The sequence below is a fragment of the Monodon monoceros genome, unplaced genomic scaffold (genome assembly GCF_005190385.1).
Source record: "Monodon monoceros isolate NGI ecotype Baffin Bay Population unplaced genomic scaffold, NGI_Narwhal_1 Super_Scaffold_18, whole genome shotgun sequence".
NCBI lineage: Eukaryota > Metazoa > Chordata > Mammalia > Artiodactyla > Monodontidae > Monodon > Monodon monoceros.
This window is the reverse complement of record NW_021703774.1, coordinates 133,613,600-133,630,615: the sequence shown is the minus strand read 5'-3', so window position 1 is coordinate 133,630,615 and position 17,016 is coordinate 133,613,600. Positions and strand designations below refer to the sequence as shown.

The following is a 17,016-nucleotide window of genomic DNA, read 5'->3' as shown; positions in this document are numbered from 1 at the left end:
CAGGAAATCTTTTGCTTCCTGTTCATAACTGTCCTTTAGAGAATTTTAAAGGACTTTCAAGGAAAGGAAATTTTGAGAAAAGCAATGAGACTGTTCTGTTTCACCGTGGGCAAAGAAGAAAGGAGGCTTGTGTTATTTTGGCAGGAGTCTGCTGAAGGTAGGGGTCAGACCATGTGTGCATCAGATGACACTCCTGACTCCCAGAGTGAAGGCTCTTGATACAAATGAGTAAGGGTGGCTGATGCCACACAAGGCCCTGCTTGCTGACACATGGTGTCCCTTGGCTTGTAATAGCCTAGGTATGGATATAGTGTCATCCAAACATTCTTTCTTAACGTTTTAAATTGAATTGTACCATGTATGTAAAGCGGTACATACATTCCAAGTGATTTCTTACATAAATCCTCAATAAATTTTCACAGACTGAACATAGACATATAACCACTACTTAAAGGCACAAAAAATGACCAGTATCACACAAGCCCCCCACCTTTGTCCCATTTTAGTTAACGTTTCCATCTTCCACCCCCACCAAAGGTCACCACTATCCATGGATTATAAATAGTTTCATCTATTTTTGAACTTCATAGAAGTATAATCATATTTCTCTCATTTATTTAACTTAAGATTATGTTTGTGAGATTTACCCACGTCATTGCATGTAGTTGTAATTCACTCATTCTCATTGCTGTATAGTATTACATTAAGACTATACCATTATTTATACATACTGTATAATAATAACAATTCAAATTACACATATTATACAGTTTGTAGCCTTTATAGAAGAATGACATTTTGCCAGTTCTTTGAGCCTCAAATATAAATAGATTATAATTTAGACCTAAAATACACAATAGTTTATTTTTTGATTGTTCTTTTATTGGATTTTAATAAAGGATTTCTATTCAATTAGATTTTATTAAAATATTTTAATAAATCTTAATTAGATTTAGTTGTTTCTTTATTAGCTATATTACTGTTCTAAATTATGATATTAAAATTGAAGTATTTTAAATGAATTAATATGGAATAATATATAGGAAGAGAAGTGTTCCAAGTTATTTTTCATAAAATTATAGGGTCCATGCTTGTGGTAAAAAACGCTAGACTTCATTGGGAATGATACTGGACATTAGAAAAATTATAGTCTTTGTGCAAAACAGTCATGTATTTACAACTCCATAATACAGCCGTAAGAAGTCCTGCGTCTTGTGTATCAAGAAAAGCTGGAAAGCATCCAGAAAATGACAACTAAAATCAAGAGGCTAGAGTGGCTTAAAAGATTTATACCATTAAAAGATGTAGTGTGGAATGATCCCTGGGGATATAATTACAAAAATCTTAGAATTGGAAGGGGAATTAGGCTTGATCTAGTCCAACCTGTTAGTTAATGGAGGAATTTATCTTATGGTGATCTTGACAAATGGCTGAGCTTCCTCTGTTTGAATATTGGATGGTGCCTGCTGCTGGGTTTTAATTCCAGCCCTGCTACTTCATAGCTGAACGAATGTGGGCAAATTCTTAACTTCTCTGTGCCTCATTTTCTTGGCTTACCGCTTATTTCCAGCCCTGGCAATAGAAAAAGACTACAGGGGACCTGACCTCCAGCCCCCTCCCATCTAGTATTGAGAGATGAACTGAAAAATCAATAAATGTTAGTGTTACACATCCTGTGAAAAAAAGGATACTCAGGGTACAGTAGTAACATTAAAAAATTTTAATGTTTTAATTTTCAGTATAGGCTTGAGTGGTGAAAAAGGAGGTGAGAGGGGCTTCGTAGAGCAGAGGACTCTGTTGAAAGAATTTGTATTGATTATTCCCAGTTTTGCTCCTAGAACAATATAAAACAGTTTTATTCTTTCTTCTGTATAACAACTCTTCACCTTATCAAATGTAAAATTCTAAAAGGATAGATTGGGTAAGTATAGATTTTTCAATCGCTTTAGAGAGTATTTTGTATAATTTGAATAGGGTTTGGGAAAAACAAAATGGACCACTAATGAGTGATAATTTTGTAGAATCCTTTAATCCAAGAAATCGTATGGGCTATAAATTATAGTTTATTTCCATTAGTTCATGGATGGTAGTTCAGCAAAATGGGAAATTTGAAATAAGTTCAAACATTTTGCATTTTAAAGTATTCTGAATAGGGTATTATTGAGGTTCAGCTGTGAATGATAAGAATTTTCAAAGTTAAGAATAGCTTAAACAAGATAGTATTTTACTCTCTTGTAACAGTCTGAGCAGGTAGTTCCAGGCTTCAGGATGGAGGAAGGGATGAAGAAGCTGCTGCTAGAGACATTTCTGCTCGCATGTCATTGGCCAGAACATAGGTCACATGGCCGTACCTAGTTACAGGAGATACTAGGATGCAGTCTCTACTCTGGGTAGACATGTGCACAGTTGTAATTTGGGAATCACATGTCTGGGAAGGAAGGCTGGAATAGATATTGGGGTACACCTAGCAGTGTGACAGAACTAATTTGTTCACTGCTTACATCCCAAGTGCCTATTAACTGCACTTGGTATGGAATACACCATAGTAGGCATTCATTAAATAGTCGTTCCATGGATGAGTGTTCTTTATTGCTCCTGTCAAAAGAGGTATTGAGCTGGATATTTACTTATATACATGATAAATTATGGCAGATTTGTCCATCCTTGGTTTTAAAAATGTTTTGTTTCTCATCTATGTTCTCCCTTCACAAATAAGGTATCCCTAACAGTTTTCAGACAGATTTGCTACCATACAGAATCGATTTTAGCTCCTTTATTGCTGATTGTTTTTCTCCCTACTAAAACTTGGAGACCTATTAAATCTCTCTTTACATGTGTCTTTGATCAACACAGTCCTGGCATGTAAATGGTGCTCAGTAAATGTTTTTAGATTGAGTAAATGAATGTTAGTTAAACATTAATGAATCCAAGCCTTTTTTCCCCTGTTACTTCCATAGAAAATTTATAGCTGTAGTACACAAAAAGAAATTCTTGGTGTTAAATCTGTTTATATTACAAGATTTTTAGGAATATTCATTCGGCTTTCAGGTAGGATGTGATTATGAGACAACTATCTGGATTTAATTAATTATAGCTAAGTACTAATTCACTTAATAAGTTATTAGGTAATAGAGGCTAGTATATTTCAGCAAAAAGAGGAGGTGTTCTTAATGCATTTGAATCTTTTGACCTCAGATAACCAATTAGCTTATCAGTGTGCTTAAGTGTTTCAAGGGATGATGCCATTTCTTTTTTTTTTTAATTTTATTGGAGTATAATTGATTTACAATGTTGTGTTAGTTTCAGGTGTACAGTACAGTGATTCAGTTATACATATGTTCATTCTTTTTCAAATTCCTGTCTCATAAAGGTTATCACAGAATATTGAGTAGAGTTCCCTGTGCTATATAGTAGGTCCTTGTTGGTTATCTATATATAGTAGTGTGTGTATGTGTATGTTAATCCCAAGCTCCTGATTTATCCCTCCTCCCAACGTTTCCCCTTCGTAAACCGTAAGTTTGTTTCTGATATCTGTAAGTCTTTTTCTGTTTTGTACATAAGTTCATTTGTGTCATTTTTTAAAAAAATTAGATTCCACAGATGAGTGATATCATATGAAATTTGTCTTTCTCTGTCTGACTTACTTCAATTTGTATGATAATCTCTGGGTCCATCGATGTTGCTGCAAATGGCATTATTTGGTTCTTCTTTGTGGCTGAGTAACATTCCATTGTATACATGTACCACATCTTTATCCATTTCTCTGTCGATGGACATTCAGTTTGCTTCCATGTCTTGGCTACTGTAAATAGTGCTGCACTGAACATTGGGGTGCACGTATCTTTTTGAATTACGTTTTCTCCAGATATATGCCTAGGAGTGGGGATTGCTGGATCATATGGTAGTTCTATTTTTTTTTTTTTTTTTTGTGGTATGCGGGCCTGTCACTGTCGTGGCCTCTCCCGTCGCGGAGCACAGGCTCCGGACGCGCAGGCTCAGCGGCCATGGCTCACGGGCCCAGCCGCTCCGCGGCATGTGGGATCCTCCCGGACCGGGGTACGAACCCGTGTCCCCTGCATTGGCAGGCGGACTCTCAACCACTGCGCCACCAGGGAAGCCCCATCTATTTTTGTTTTTTAAGGAACCTCCACTGTTCTCCACAGTGGTTATACCAATTTACATTTCTACCAACAGTGTAAGAGGGTTCCCTTTTCTCTACACCCTCACCAACATTTATTGTTTGTAGAGTTTTTGATGATGGCCATTCTGACCGTTGTGAGGTGACACCTCATTGTAGTTGTGATTTGCATTTCTCTGATAATTAGTGATGTTGATCATCTTTTCATGTGCTTTTTGTCCATCTGTATGTCTTCTTTGGAGAAATGTCTATTTAGATCTTCCACCCATTTTTTGATGTTGGTTTTTTTTTTTTTCATTTTTGATCTGCATGAGCTGTTTGTGTATTTTGGAGATTAATCCCTTGTCAATCACATCATTTGCAAATATTTTCTCCCATTCTGAGGGTTGTCTTTTTGTCTCGTTTATGGTTTCCTTTGCTGTGCAGAAGATTTTAAGTTTAATTAAGTCCCATTTGCTTATTTTTGTTTTTATTTTCATTACTGTATGTCATGGTTCAAAGAAGAATTTGCTGCAATCTATATCAATGAGTGTTCTGCCTATGTTTTTCTCTTAAGAGTTTTATAGTGTCTGGCCTTACATTTAGGTCTTTGATCCATTTTGAGTTTATTTTTGTGTATGGTGTTAGGGAGTGTTCTAATTTCATTCTTTTACATGTAGCTGTCCAGTTTCCCCAGCACCATTTATTGAAGAGACTGGCTTTTCTCCACTGTATATTCTTGCCTTGTTTGTCATAGATTAATTGACCATAGGTGCATGGGTTTATTTCTGGGTTTTCTATCCTGTTCCATTGATCTATATTTCTGTTTCTGTGCCAGTACCATACTGCTTTGATTACTATAGCTTTGTAGTATAGTCTGAAGTCAGGGGGCCTGATTCCTCTAGCTCCTTTTTTCTTTCTCAGGATTGCTTTGGCTATTTAGGGCCTTTCGTGTTTCCATACAAATTTTTAAAAATTGGGGGCTTGTTCTGTGAAAATTGCCATTGGTAATTTAATAGGGATTGCACTGAATCTGTAAATTGCCTTGGGTAGTGTGGTCATTTTGACAATATTGATTCTTCCAATTCAGGAACATGGTATATCTTTCCATCTGTTTGTGTCATCTCCGATTTCTTTCATCAGCATCTTATAGTTTCCAGAGTACACATCTTTTGTCTCCTTAGGTAGGTTTATTCCTAGATATTTTATTCTTTTTGATGCAGTGGTATATGGGATTGTTTCCTTAATTTTTCTTTCTGATCTTTTGTTCTTAATGTATAGGAATGCAACAGATTTCTGTGTATTAATTTCATATGCTGCAACTTTGCTGAATTCCTTGAGGAGCTCTAGTCGTTTTCTGGTAGCATTTTTAGGATTTTCTGTGTATAGTATCATGTCATCTGCAAACAGTGACAGTTTTACTTCTTCTTTTCCAATTTGTATTCCTTTTATTTCTTTTTCTTCTCTGATTGCCATGGCTAGGACTTCCAAAACTATGTTAAATAACAGTGGTGAGAGGGGACATTCTTGTCTTGTTCCTGATCTTAGAGTGAATGCTTTCAGTTTTTCACCATTGAGAATGATGTTAGTTGTGGGTTTGTCATATATGGCCTTTATTTTGTTGAGGTAATTTCTCTCTGTGCCCACTTTCTGGAGAGTTTTTATCATGAATGGATGTTGAATTTTATCAAAAGCTTTTTCTGCATCTATTGAGATGATCATATGGTTTTTGTTCTTCAGTTTGTTAATGTGGTGTATCACAGTGACTGATTTGCAGATACTGAAGAATTCTTGCATCCCTGGGATAAATCCCACTTGATCATCATGTATGATCCTTTTAATGTATTGTTGGATTTGGTTTGATAGTAGTTTTTTGAGGACTTTGCATGTATGTTCATTAGTGATATTGGCACGTAATTTTCTTTTTTTGTGATGTCTTTGTCTGGTTTTGGTATCAGGGTGATGGTGGCCTCATAGAATGTGCTTGGGAGTGTTCCTTCTTCTGCAATTGTTTGGAAGAGTTTCACAAGAATAGGTGTTAACTCTTTTCTAAATGTTTGATAGAATTCACCTGTGAAGTCATCTGGTCCTGGACTTTAGTGTGTTTGAAGTTTTTAAATCACAGTTTCAATTTCAGTATTTGTGATTGGTCTGTTCATATTTTATATTTCTTCCTGGTTCAGTTTGGAAGGTTGTGTATTTCTAAGAATTTGTCCATTTCTTCTAGGTTGTCCATTTTACTGGCCTATAGTTGTTTGTAGTAGTCTCTTATGATCCTTTGTATTTCTGTGGTGTCCGTTGTAACTTCTCCTTTTTCATTTCTAATTTTATTGATTTGAGCCCTGTATCTTTTTTTCTTGATGAGTCTGGCTAAAGGTTTGTCAGTTTTGTTTATATTTTTGAAAAACCAGGTTTATTTCATTGATCTTTTCTGTTTTTTTCTTTGTCTCTATTTCATTTATTTCTTCTCTGATATTTATGATTTCTTTCCTTCTGCTAACTTTGGGTTTTGTTTATTCTTCTTTCTCTAGTTGCTTTAGGTGTAAGGTTAGTATGTTTATTTGAGATTTTTCTTGTTTCCTGAGGTAAGATTGTATTGTTCCTAACTTCTCTCTTAGAACTGCTTTTGCTGTGTCTCATAGGTTTTGTATTGTGGTGTTTTTGTTGTCATTTGTCTCTAAGTATTTTTTTAAATTTCCCTTTGATTTCTTCAGTAATCCATTGGTTGTTTAGTAACATGTTGTTTAGCCTCCATGTGTCTGTCTTTTACAGTTTTTTTCCCCTGTAATTGATTTCTAATCTCATAGTGTTGTCGTCAGAAAAGATGCTTGATATGACTTTAATTTTCTTAAATTTACCAAGGCTTGATTTGTGGCCAAAGATGTGATCTATCCTGGAGAATGTTCCATGTGCACTGGAGAAGAAAGTGTGTGTTCTGTTGCTTTTGAGTGGAATGTTCTATAAATATCACTTAAGTTCATCTGGTCTAATGTATCATTTAAGGCCTGTGTTTCCTATTGATTTTCTGTCTGGATGATCTGTCCATTGATGAAAGTGGGGTCCCCCATTAGTATTGTGTTACTGTTGATTTCTCCTTTTATGGCTGTTAGCATTTGCCTTATATATTGAGGTGCTCCAATGTGGGGTGCATATATATTCACAATTGTTGTATCTTCTTGTATTGATCCCTTGATGATTATGTAGTGTCCTTCCTTGTCTCTTGTAACAGTCTTTATTTTAAAGTCTATTTTGCCTAATACGAGTATTGCTACTCCAGCTTTCTTTTTATTTCCACTTGCATGGAGTATCTTTTTCCATCCCCTCACTTTCAGTCTGTATGTGTCCCTAGATCTGAAGTGGGTCTCTTATAAACAGCATATATTTGGGTCTTATTTTTGTGTCCATTTAGCCAGTCTGTTTTGGTTTGAGATTTAATCCATTTAAATTTAAGGTAATTATCAATATGTATGTTCTTATTGCCATTTTGTTAATTGATTTGGCTTTGTTTCTGAAGGTGTTTTTTCTTCCCTTCCTTTTTTGTTCTCTTCCCTTATGATTTGATGTCTAGCTTTTGTGCTGTGTTTGGTTTGCTTTTTCTTTTTTGTATGTGTATCTATTGTAGATTTTTGGTTTGTTGTTCCCATGAGGTTTTGATATAGCAGTCTATATATGTACAAGATTGTTTTGAGTTGCTGGTCTCTTAATTTCCAGTGCCTTTTCAATATCCTGTGTTTGTACTCTTCTCACAGTTGCTGGTTTTGATATCATATTTGTGTGTGGGTGATTTCCTACCTTTGCTTTGTGTTTGCCTTTACTGGTGAGCTTTGTGATTTGTAATTTTCTTGTTTCTGGCTGTGGCCTTTTATTTTCTGCCTAGAGAAGTTCGTAGGATTTGTTTAATGCTGGTTTGGTGGTATTGAATTCTCTTAGCATTTGCTTGTCTGTAAAGATTTTGATTTCTCTGTCAAATCTGAATGAGAGCCTTGCTGGTAGAGTATTCTTGGTTGTAGGTCCTTCCCTTTCACTCTGAATATATCATGCCCATTCCCTTGTGGCCTGCCAGGTTTCTTCTGAAAACTCAGCTGATAACTTTATGACGATTCACTTGTGTGTTGTTTGTTGCTTTTCCCTTGTTGCTTTTAAATTTTGGGGGGGCTTTAATTTTTGTCAGTTTGATTAATATGTGTCTTAGCATCTTGTATGGGACTTGCTTCACTTCCTGGACTTGAGTGAGTGTTTCCTTTCTCATGTTAGAGTAGTTTTCAGCTATAATGTCTTCAAATATTTTCTCAGGCCCTTTCTCTCTCTCTCTTCTCCTTCTGGGACCCCTATAGGTGAATGTTAGTGCATTTAATGTTGTCCCAGAGGTCTCTTAGACTGTCCTTACTTTATTCTGTTCTGCGGCAGTGATTTCTACCTTTCTGTCTTCCAGCTCACTTATTCATTCTTCTGCCTCGATTATTCTGCTATTGATTTCTTCTAGTGTATTTTTCATTCAAGTTATTGTATTGCTCATCTCTGTTTCTTTGTTCTTTAAACCTTCTAACTCTTTGTTAAACATCTCTTGTATCTTCTCAATCTGTGCCTCCATTATTTTTCTGAGATCTTGGAACATCTTTACTATCATTACTCTAAATTATTTTTCAGGTAGGTTGCCTATTTCCATTTCATTTAGTTGTTCTTGTGGGTTTTTATCTTGTTCCTTTGTCTGGAACATTTTTCTCTGCTGTCTCATTTTGTCTCACTTTGTGTGATTGTGGTTTCTGTTCCACAGGCTGCAGGACTGTAGCTCCTCTTGCTTCTGCTGTCTGTCCCCTGGTGGGTGAGGTTGGTCCTTGGGCTTATGCAGGCTTCTTGGTGGGAGGGACTGGTTCCTGCCCACTGGTGGGTGGAGCTAGATCTTGTCCCTCTGCTGGGTAGGGCCTTGTCAAGGGGTGTGTTTAGAGATGGCTGTGAGCTCAGTATGGTGTTAGCAGCCTGTCTGCTGATGGGTGGGGCTGTGTTCCTATCCTGCTGGTTATTTGGCCTGAGGCATTCTAGCAGTGAAGCCTGTAGGCTGTTGGGTAGGACCAGGTCTTGATACCAAAATGGCGACCTCTGGGAGAACTCACACTGATCAGTATTTTCTGGGGCCTATGCCACCAATGTCCTTGCCTCCACAGTGAACCACAGCCAACCCCTGACTCCCCAGGAGACCCTCCAAGACTTGTAGGTAGGTTCAGCCCTGATTCCTATTGAGTTACTGCTTTCTGCTGGGTCCCTGTGTATGTGAAACCTGTGTGAGCCCTCCAGGAGTGGAGTCTGTGTTTCCCACAGTCCTGTGGAGCTCCTGCACTCAAGCCCCACTGGCCTTCAAAGCCAAATGGTCTGGGAGTTCCTCCTTCTGATGCCAGACACTCAGGCTGGGGAGCCTGACAGGGGCTCAAGATTTTCACTCTTGTGGGAGAACCTCTTCAATATAGGTATTTTCTAGTTTGTGGTTCATCTACAAAGGGGTATGGGATTTGATTATGTCATGAAGGCACCCCTCCTACAGTTTTGTTGTGGCTCTTTCTTTGTCTTTGAATGTAAAATATCTTCTCTGGTAGGTTCTGGTCTTTTGTCAGTGGTTATTCAGCAGTAAGTTGTGATTTTGGTGTTTTCATGAGAGGAAGTGAGCTCAAGTTCTTCTCCTCCACCATCTTTTCTGGGATTGAGGGGCTGCTCTTAGTCTGGATGGTGGCTGTCTCTTTCCTCAGTGTGTGTTGGCTATTATCCCCTTGATACAGAGTATGCAGGTGCAGTGGCCCTTGTGCACTCTGGGGAGAGCGGGGGCAGGGCTCATTGCTTGCTTGCAGGTCTGCTAGGGGCAGCTGCCATTCCCACACTCCCAGGACAGAGCTTGGCACCTGCTCACCAGTCTCCTAAGGGTGGCTACTACCCAGGCACTCCTGGGACAGCACTCCTCTGGAGCCCAGGATGGTAGTGACAACTTGTGCCCACCCCCAGAGTTCCTGTAGGCGGTGTCCTCTTGCCTGGGAGAGCCCACAGGGAAGGAAGCTCTTATGGTGTTCCTGCCTCTCTCCTCGTGAACCCCCAAATAATGGCACCTTGCCTCTCCAGTGAGCTCTGGTTTCTTCTGAGTACCCGCTCAGTTGCCACAGTCCAGCCTCTTCAGGCTGTCTCTGCACATTCAACCCCGGTCCTCTTCCTGGGTCTGACCTCTGAAGGCTGAGCTTCAGCACCCAGCCCCCACCCACACTGACAGGCAAGTGTCTAAGGCTGGGGAGCACAGGGTGGCAGTGACAACCTTCTGTGTTCGTTACTCTCCATTTTGTCTTCCACAAACCGGTTGTTGCACTCTCCTGCTAGGCTCCAAAGCTCCCCCTCCATGCAGGCTGATCTCCACACTGGTGAGGGTACTCCGCAAGGTACATAAACCTTTCTTCCTTCACAGCTCCCTTCCTGGGGTTCAGGCCCTGTCCCAGTTCCTTTCTTTGTCTTTTTCCTTTGTCCTATATGGTTACATGGAGGTTTTCTTGCCCTGGCGGAAGTCTGAGGTCTTCTGCCAGTGTTCAGTAGATTTTCTGTATGAATCATTCCACTTGTAGATGTGCTTTTAATGTTTTTGTGGGAGAAGGTGAGCTCCCTGTCCTACTCCTTTGCCATCTTGATCCTCCCCCAACTCCATCGATGCCATTTCTTTGCCGTTGCTTCGTGAGGAAAATTTTCTTCAGGTATAAAGATAAATGAGTGTGTTATTTCTTCAGATATCATAGACAAAGCAATGATTTGAAAAAACTTTAATTAAAGATTCAGCTTTATTGGGGTATAATTGACAAAATTATAAAATATTTAAAGTGTTCATCATGGTGATATTTTACATTAGATCCTCATATCTTATTCATCTTAGTGCAGAAAGTTTGTGCCCTTTTACCCACTTCTTATTTCCCTCATCCCCCAGCTCCTAGCAACCACTCTTCTACTCTCTGTTTCTATGAGTTTGACATTTTTTCTTTGATATCCCACATATAACAGGATCTCATGTAGTATTTCTTTATCTGGCTCATTTCACTTAGCATAATACCCTCAAGTTCCATCCATGTTGAAAATAGGATTTCTTTCTTTCTCATGACCTAATAATATATTGCACTGTGTGTGTGTGTGTGTGTGTGTGTGTGTGTGTGTGTGTGTGTCTCTGTGTGTGTGTGTACATGAGAGAGAGAGAGAGAGAGAGAGAGAAAGAGGGAATATGCACACCACATCTTATTTATTCATTCATTCATATGTCCATGGACACTGAGGTAGTTTCCATATCTTTGCTTTTGTGAATAATGCTGCGATGAACATGTGAGTGTAGATATTTCTTTGATATCCTGTTTTTATTTCAGGTATCCAGAAGTGGGATTGCTGGATCATATGGTACTTCTATTTTTTATTTTTTGAGGAACCTCCACACTGTTTTACATAGTGGTTACATCAATGTACATTCCCATCAACAGTGCACAAGAGTTCCCCTTTCTCCACATCTTCACCAACACTTGTTATCTTTTCAGTTTTAATGACAGCCATTCTGACAGGTGTGAGGTGATAGCTCATTGTGGTGGTGGTTTTGATTTGCATCTACCTGGTGGTTAGTGATGATTACCTGATGATTTTGTGTACATGGCCATTTGTATACTTTCTTTGGCAAGAGGTTTATTCAGTTTTTCTGTCCATTTTTAAAATCAGATTGTTTGGTTTTTTGCTATTAAGTTGTTAAGTAATTTATATATTTTGGGTATTAAAACCCCTTATCAGGTATATAATTTGCAAATTTTTTCTTCCATTCAGTAGGTTGCCTTTTCATTTTGTTGATGTTTTCTTTTGCTGTGCAGAAGCTTTTTAGTTTGATTTAGTCCCACTTATTTATATTTGCTTTTGTTGCCTTTGCTTTTGTTGTCAAGTCCCAAAAAATCATTGCTAAGACTAATATCAAGGAGCTTACCTCCTTCTAGAAGTTTTATGGTTTCTGGTTTTAAATTTAAGTCTTTAATCCATTTTGAGTTGATTTTTATGTACTGTGTGAGATAGGGGTCTATTTTCATTCTTTTGTATGTGGCTATCCAATTTTCCCAACACCAATTATTGGAGAGAGTATCTTTTCCCCATTGTATATTCTTGATTCTTTTGTCATAAATTAATTGACCTTATATGCATGAGTTTATTTATGGGCTCTTTATTCCATTAATCTCTATGTCTGGTTTTATGCCAGTACTGTGCTGTTTTGATTACTATAACTTTGTAATGTAGTTTGAAATCAGGAAGTATGATGCATCCAGTATGTACAAAATACTGTGCTTATATACTTCCTAGGAGATTCAGATGAATACCGACTGTCTTATTCAAGGAGGGTAAGAGCTAATAGCTCATGTCATGTGATTTTTCAAAAATACAAATATATAAAATAGCCTCAAAATGATGAATGACACATGAGCTTTATAAATATACTGTGAGGGTTTGAAAGAAGTTCAAACCCTCAGTATTACATCATTTGAGATTCCATCAAATAGGGTGAAAATGGGAAAGCTTTATAGAAAAGGCAAAAAAAAAAGGGTTACTTGTGGATTTTCTGATGAAATAGTTTTGAAACTAGTTATGAGTTTTAGTTTATTATAGCAATTATTTATTCTTCAATAACACAATGACTGGATTAACCAGAAGAGGAGAAAGAAAGAGATTAACAAAACATAGTAAATTCTATTCTATTCTATACAAAAGATGTTTCAAATTTGATTATACTTTTAGGTAAGAATTTGGACTTCAGTCATCCTTTCCACAAAGATTTAATTAACATCTCTGTACTAGGTGTTGAGGATACAGAGGAGAATAAGATATAGTTTCTGTCCTCAAGGAGCGCATACTCCAATAGAAGAGACAGACATGAAAAGAGATATCTTCTGTTCTATGCAATAAATGATATCAAAGAGGCATATATGAGTAAAGAAGTTTGGAGTTACAGTGGAAGGAAGCATGAATAAATAATTATGTTGCTATGACAGCAAGGTTGTTTTCCTTTTTCTTTTCTCTAGTTGGAGAACATCAATTAACAGGCCATAAGGTGGCAGTTAAAATTTTAAATAGACAGAAGATTCGCAGTTTAGATGTTGTTGGAAAAATAAAACGAGAAATTCAAAATCTAAAACTCTTTCGTCATCCTCATATTATCAAACTGTAAGTATTTTTGCACTTGATAATATAAAAGAGAAACTGTCTCGAAATATTATATTTAATAATTATTTTTAGTTAAACTTTTATAAATATACAATTTTTTCATATTTATATTTAGCAAGTGTTAATTCATTTAACCTCATCAATCCTTTTTTGCATACTTCTGGTTTAGAATCAAAAGTCTAATTGTAAATTGGCTCATCGCTGATATTCGTGTTGAAGGTCATTTAGTACTTTGCTATTTCTAGATTTCTTTTATAATTATTTTCTAGTCACTTTTAATTAACATACCAAGATATTTTCTTTATGGAAAAGGTAGAAAGTTACTATTAAAGATTATCTGCCATAGTATTGAATATTATTTGCCAAACTGCAATCATTACTTTAATTACTGATCGTAAAGCCCTTAGGAAGGCAAATGAATTTTTTTCTTTTTGGATAAGACAAGTTACAAACTTAGAAGATAAGTAAATTAAGAGTTTAATAAATACACTAAGTAATTAAATTGAAAGGTAAATCATAATTTAAAATCAGCTAGACCCATAGAAAATTCAGACATTAAGTATGCAGCAGTGTTCCTTTACATCATTTGAAGTTATGTTTAATATTTATTGCAAAAACGTAATATGCTAAACACTGAAAACTGTCTTTACTTTTATCTTAAAGCTTGGATAGAGTTTAATAAAATAAATATTAATTTTATTGACTACCTGATAATGGCTAGAAACTGTACTGAGCATTCTACATACATAATTTCACTTCATTCTCACAATAAGCATATAAGGAGTATTATTATCCTCGTTTTATGGATAAGAAAATTGCATGTCTAAAGAGGATCAGCAGCTTGTCCAAGGTTAAATAGCTAGTAAGTTGCAGAGCTAGTAGTTGTGTTCATATCTGATTTCAAATGCCATGCTGTTAATTTCTACTCCAGTACTGAGAAAACTGAGATGACAAGCAGTAGTATTAATATCTTTGAGGCTTTGTTTGCTAGGTCATTATAGTCAGAGGTTATATTTAGCCTAAACTTTGTTAGTGAGTAATCTTTAGATGTCAGCATTGATGGGGAGCTACTTGATAACCCTCTAGAGGTATGTTGTTTACCTAATAACAAGGCTGCGTAGTAGCTGTGGTAGGGAATAGTGTCCCCCAGTCCCAAGATGTCCTAATCCCCAGTGAGTATGTTATATTACATGGCAAAGGAGAAGTCCAAGGTTATGGATGGATTTAAGGTTGCTAGCCAGCTGACAAAAATAGGGGGATTTTCCTGGGTTATCTGGGTGGTCCGAGTGTAATACAATGGTCCTTAGAAGTGGAAGAGGGAATCATAAGCCAGAGGAAGAGATTTGAGGATGGAAGCAAGGTCAGAGTGATGGGATATGAGAAGGACTGAACTGGCTGTGGCTGGCTTTGAAGATGGAGGAAGGGGGCCATGAGCCAAGGATTGCAGATGGTCTCTAAAAGTTGGAAAATACAAAGAAATGGATTTCTTTTAGAGCCTCCAGAAGGCAATGCAGCCCTGCTATGTCTTGATTTTTTAGCCCAGTGAGGCATGTGTCAGACTTCTACCCTATCAGACTTCTTACCCCTATGTAAGATAATACAGAATACATTTGTGTTTTTTAAGCACTAAGTATGGCAACAATAGGAAACCAATACAGTAGCATTCTTGAAATCCTTAAATGGCTGATCCAGTTATTGCTGGGATTTGGAACATGCATTTATATATTTCTAGTATTTATAGTATTTCTATAACTAGATACATTTATTGCTAGAGAACCATTGCAAATTGGTATGTTAAATGAGGGTCCCACTCAGTGTATCTTACCAACAGCATGAATATGTCACTGACTGTTCAAAGAAGGCTTTCTTTGGGTTTGGTGTGCCATTGGGTGACCTGTGATGACTCCGTTCTCACATCACTATGATGAAAACTTCATTCTAACAGTAAGCTTCAGTGTCATTTGATCTTCATTTGAAGTTCACTTGATCATAAACGTAAACAGGAAATGAGGCCTCTGCAATTGTATGTCAGTACTTGATTATGAGGTTGTTGTCTAGGACCTGCATTCTAGATAATCCAGAATATGTATATACAGGCTTTTAAAGATTATCATAGGAATTAAAATATCACCTATGAGTTCAGTGACTCATTCTCGTATTCTTTGTTTCCTTAACTTTAAAATGGGGATACCCCATGGTGCCATTTGAGGATTAAATGTGTTCTCACTGTTACAATGCCTGCTATTAGCTGTGCATTGGCCCAGAAGCAGGAATTGGCAGGCTGCAAGCTGATTCCAGTCCTCTCATGATTCCGAATGATTTTCAGTTAACTGAAACAGCTCATGTCTGACTTCAGCTCCATGTTAGTAATGACTTTATTCTAGTTACTGAATTACTTCTAAGCTAAGTCTCTTTGCTCTTCCTTACTGAGTGGTCACTTCCTATAAGAGGAGAAAACTGGGAAACCAGACTAAAAATGTCACGTGCCAAAGTGAGAATGGAGAGGGGAGAGATCTCTGTATTTTCCTTGTTTCCTGACTTCACCACTTTTAGAATGCCAACCCTGAAAGATCCCAGGGAACCTTTGTCCATTTAGGGTATGAGTTCTAGTTCCTGTTCTGTTCCTATAAACACAAATCAGATTTCGTCAATAAGCAGTTGCAGTTGTCATGAGGATTTAGAAGCTTATTTTTGATGTTATAACTACTAGTGTTTTCTTCCTTCCATTTCTGTAATTACTTATAATTGTTTGATTTTGGTTTGATTACTTATATCATTCTGTTTTAGAATTATTTAATTATTTGCTGTTTTGTGAAGGAGTTATAGAATGTTCTCAATATTACTCAAAGGTAATTGGCAGAGGTGAATTTAATGTTTAAAGCTTCTGGCTTCCAGCCTTGAACTTATCCATTCTGCCACATTTCCTCTTTAATTGTGGATCTGAATTTTTTAAAAAAAGGCACTCATGTATTCTTGCTACACAACAAGCTTACTGACATAGGCTTTAACAGCGTTAGTGATTTAAACAGGGAGAGAGACCTGATCCTTTTAGTCGTTTTGTTTGTTCTCTGCAGTCTTGGACTAACTGCCAAGAATAGTTTCCTTGCTACAGAATGGGCTTCTAGAGTAAGCAAGAAAGTTTGAAAAGTAAATACTAAGAATGAAGGTTATATATTGCACAATTTCTCTATTAATTCCAATTGAAAAAACCCCACTGGGAGAAAATTAAAAGGAATAAACAGGATTGAAAGGAAACTCCAAACTTTCCCATGAACTAGAATTTGTTGAAATGACTTTTGTCCTTGTTTATCATTCCCCCATGGTTCTTAGGGAAACTTCATTTTAACTGGTCAAAGGATCAATACTTTCTAATTTGGCAGAGATGGTTTTGCCTGCCAACTCTTAAAAATGTTTATCTTTTCCAACCTACGGACAGCTTTTAACATTATTCATCACTACCACCTTGAAATGTTGTAGCCTCTAGGTTTCCATGGCACCACAGTCTTCTGATTTTCTTTTTACATTCTTGCCTCTTCTTGAGACTTTCTATTCTGGGTCCCTTGTTATCTGCCTGGCCATTAGATATTGATGTATTTCAGCATTCTGAGCTAAAGTAATCTTAATGAACCCTTTTTGGATGTCATTAGTCATCTCTATCTTAAAAATTTACAAATCTATATTGCTCCTGAATTCTGAATACATTTATC

The 17,016-nt window shown here is 37.1% G+C and overlaps 1 protein-coding gene across 6 annotated transcripts in view; it reads left to right on the top strand.

The window, feature by feature from the left end:
• PRKAA2 (protein kinase AMP-activated catalytic subunit alpha 2) overlaps positions 1-17,016 on the top strand; it is a 58,307-nt gene that overhangs the window by 19,044 nt on the left and 22,247 nt on the right. For 3 of the 6 annotated variants that reach the window (XR_003794615.1, XM_029230523.1, XM_029230522.1), the window contains exon 2: positions 13,168-13,309. The exons of 1 other annotated variant lie outside the window; for it this stretch is intronic. Coding sequence is in view for 2 of the 5 variants with exons in the window: in XM_029230523.1 (XP_029086356.1) it covers positions 13,168-13,309 (142 nt within the window). In the remaining 3 variants the exon portion in view is untranslated. Of the gene's footprint in view, positions 1-3,037; positions 3,049-11,512; positions 11,519-13,167; positions 13,310-17,016 lie in introns of those variants that run through there. 2 more of the 6 variants (XM_029230525.1, XM_029230526.1) reach the window with 2 other exon arrangements.